This window comes from Poecilia formosa, unplaced genomic scaffold (genome assembly GCF_000485575.1).
Source record: "Poecilia formosa unplaced genomic scaffold, Poecilia_formosa-5.1.2 Scaffold493, whole genome shotgun sequence".
Classification (NCBI taxonomy): domain Eukaryota; kingdom Metazoa; phylum Chordata; class Actinopteri; order Cyprinodontiformes; family Poeciliidae; genus Poecilia; species Poecilia formosa.
The window spans coordinates 111,537-112,895 of record NW_006800432.1 but is presented as its reverse complement, the minus strand read 5'-3'; the positions used below and the strand labels follow the sequence as shown (position 1 = coordinate 112,895).

At 49.9% G+C, this 1,359-nt stretch overlaps 1 protein-coding gene across 1 annotated transcript in view; it reads left to right on the top strand.

Annotated features, from left to right (window-relative positions):
* Positions 1-1,359, top strand: part of trrap (transformation/transcription domain-associated protein) — a 57,909-nt gene that overhangs the window by 37,844 nt on the left and 18,706 nt on the right. The window contains 2 exon segments of the mRNA XM_007578823.2: positions 368-480; positions 787-922. Of these exon segments, the coding sequence (XP_007578885.1) occupies positions 368-480; positions 787-922 (249 nt within the window).

Below are 1,359 nucleotides of genomic sequence, written 5' to 3'. Positions count from 1 at the left end.
TCCGGTTAGTCCGCTTAATCCGGTTAGTCCGCTTAATCCGGTTAGTCCGGTTAGTCCGGTTAGTCCGCTTAATCCGGTTAGTCCGCTTAGTCCGGTTAGTCCGGTTAGTCCGGTTAGTCTAAATCAGAGTTCCTGAACTTTTCTCCACATGTGAATATTTTGCTGCAGCCTGGCGCTAACCCAGCCAGCTAACCTCAGCGTGGGGCGTTCACTGAGACGCAAAGCGTGGGATTTGAGAGCGCCGGTTTCTCTGGATTAATCGTGTGGTTTATGGATTTTCCTGGCAAACCTTTCAGTAGATGTCGTCCATTTTGTTGTTGTCATGGAAACCTCTGAGTGTGTCTGTAAGCGCCTCCATGTTGCCCAGGCCCAGGAGAGCTACGAGAAGGCCATGGAGAAGGCCAGGAAGGAGCATGAGCGCAGCAACGTGTCTCCAGCCATCTTCCCTGAGTACCAGCTGTGGGAGGATCACTGGATCCGGTAACGTTTCTGCCAGCAGCTCTTCAGACGCGCCTCAGGAAATATTCACACCCGGAAGTTTGATTCAGAAAAACAAACATTTAATGACAAACTGATTTCTGCAGAATAATGATTCACTGATGCTGACTGATGCACTTTTTTATTTAATTACAAAATCATTACTTTGTAGAAATAATTTTTTTGTGAAAAGTCTGCTGATGAAAGGGGGTGAGTAGTTTCTGAAGGTGCGTGATAAGCCGCTCTGTGGCCAGCAGGACTATAAATGGACCAGCAGTTTAACTGGTTCTAATGTTTGTTTCTGTGCAGCTGCTCCAAGGAGCTGAACCAGTGGGAGCCGCTGACCGAGTACGGCCAGTCCAAAGGCCACTGCAACCCCTACCTGGTGCTGGAATGCGCCTGGAGGGTCTCCAACTGGAGCGCCATGAAGGAGGCGCTGGTCCAGGTGAGCAGCAGGTCGCCATGTCGCCTCCTGTGGGAAACCCTGAAGATAAGTGCAGGGGCTGTGACTTCTCCTTTTTATTATCTCCAAATTCCTTTTTTCCATTTTCGCCAAGTTTATTAGCCAAAAGAAACTCAAGAGTTTCATGTCCAGCTGGAAAAAGTCACTGAATTCTGTGAAAATCTGGGATTTAATATGGATTCTGGTTTGTTAGCTTCAGTGTTTCCATGGCGATCGCAGGGCGCTAGCAGCATTAGCTTACCTCTGTGTTTTATTGCCTCTCTGGTTTCCGCTGAAAATTAAACCCAGAACAGCGTTAATGGAAGCAACCTGAAGCAACCAGCACCGTCCCGCCAGAGGGAAACATCAGCTTCCTCCCACCTGCCCCACATCCGCCTGCCCCCCATCCCCCTGCCCCCCATCCCCCTGCCCCCCATCCC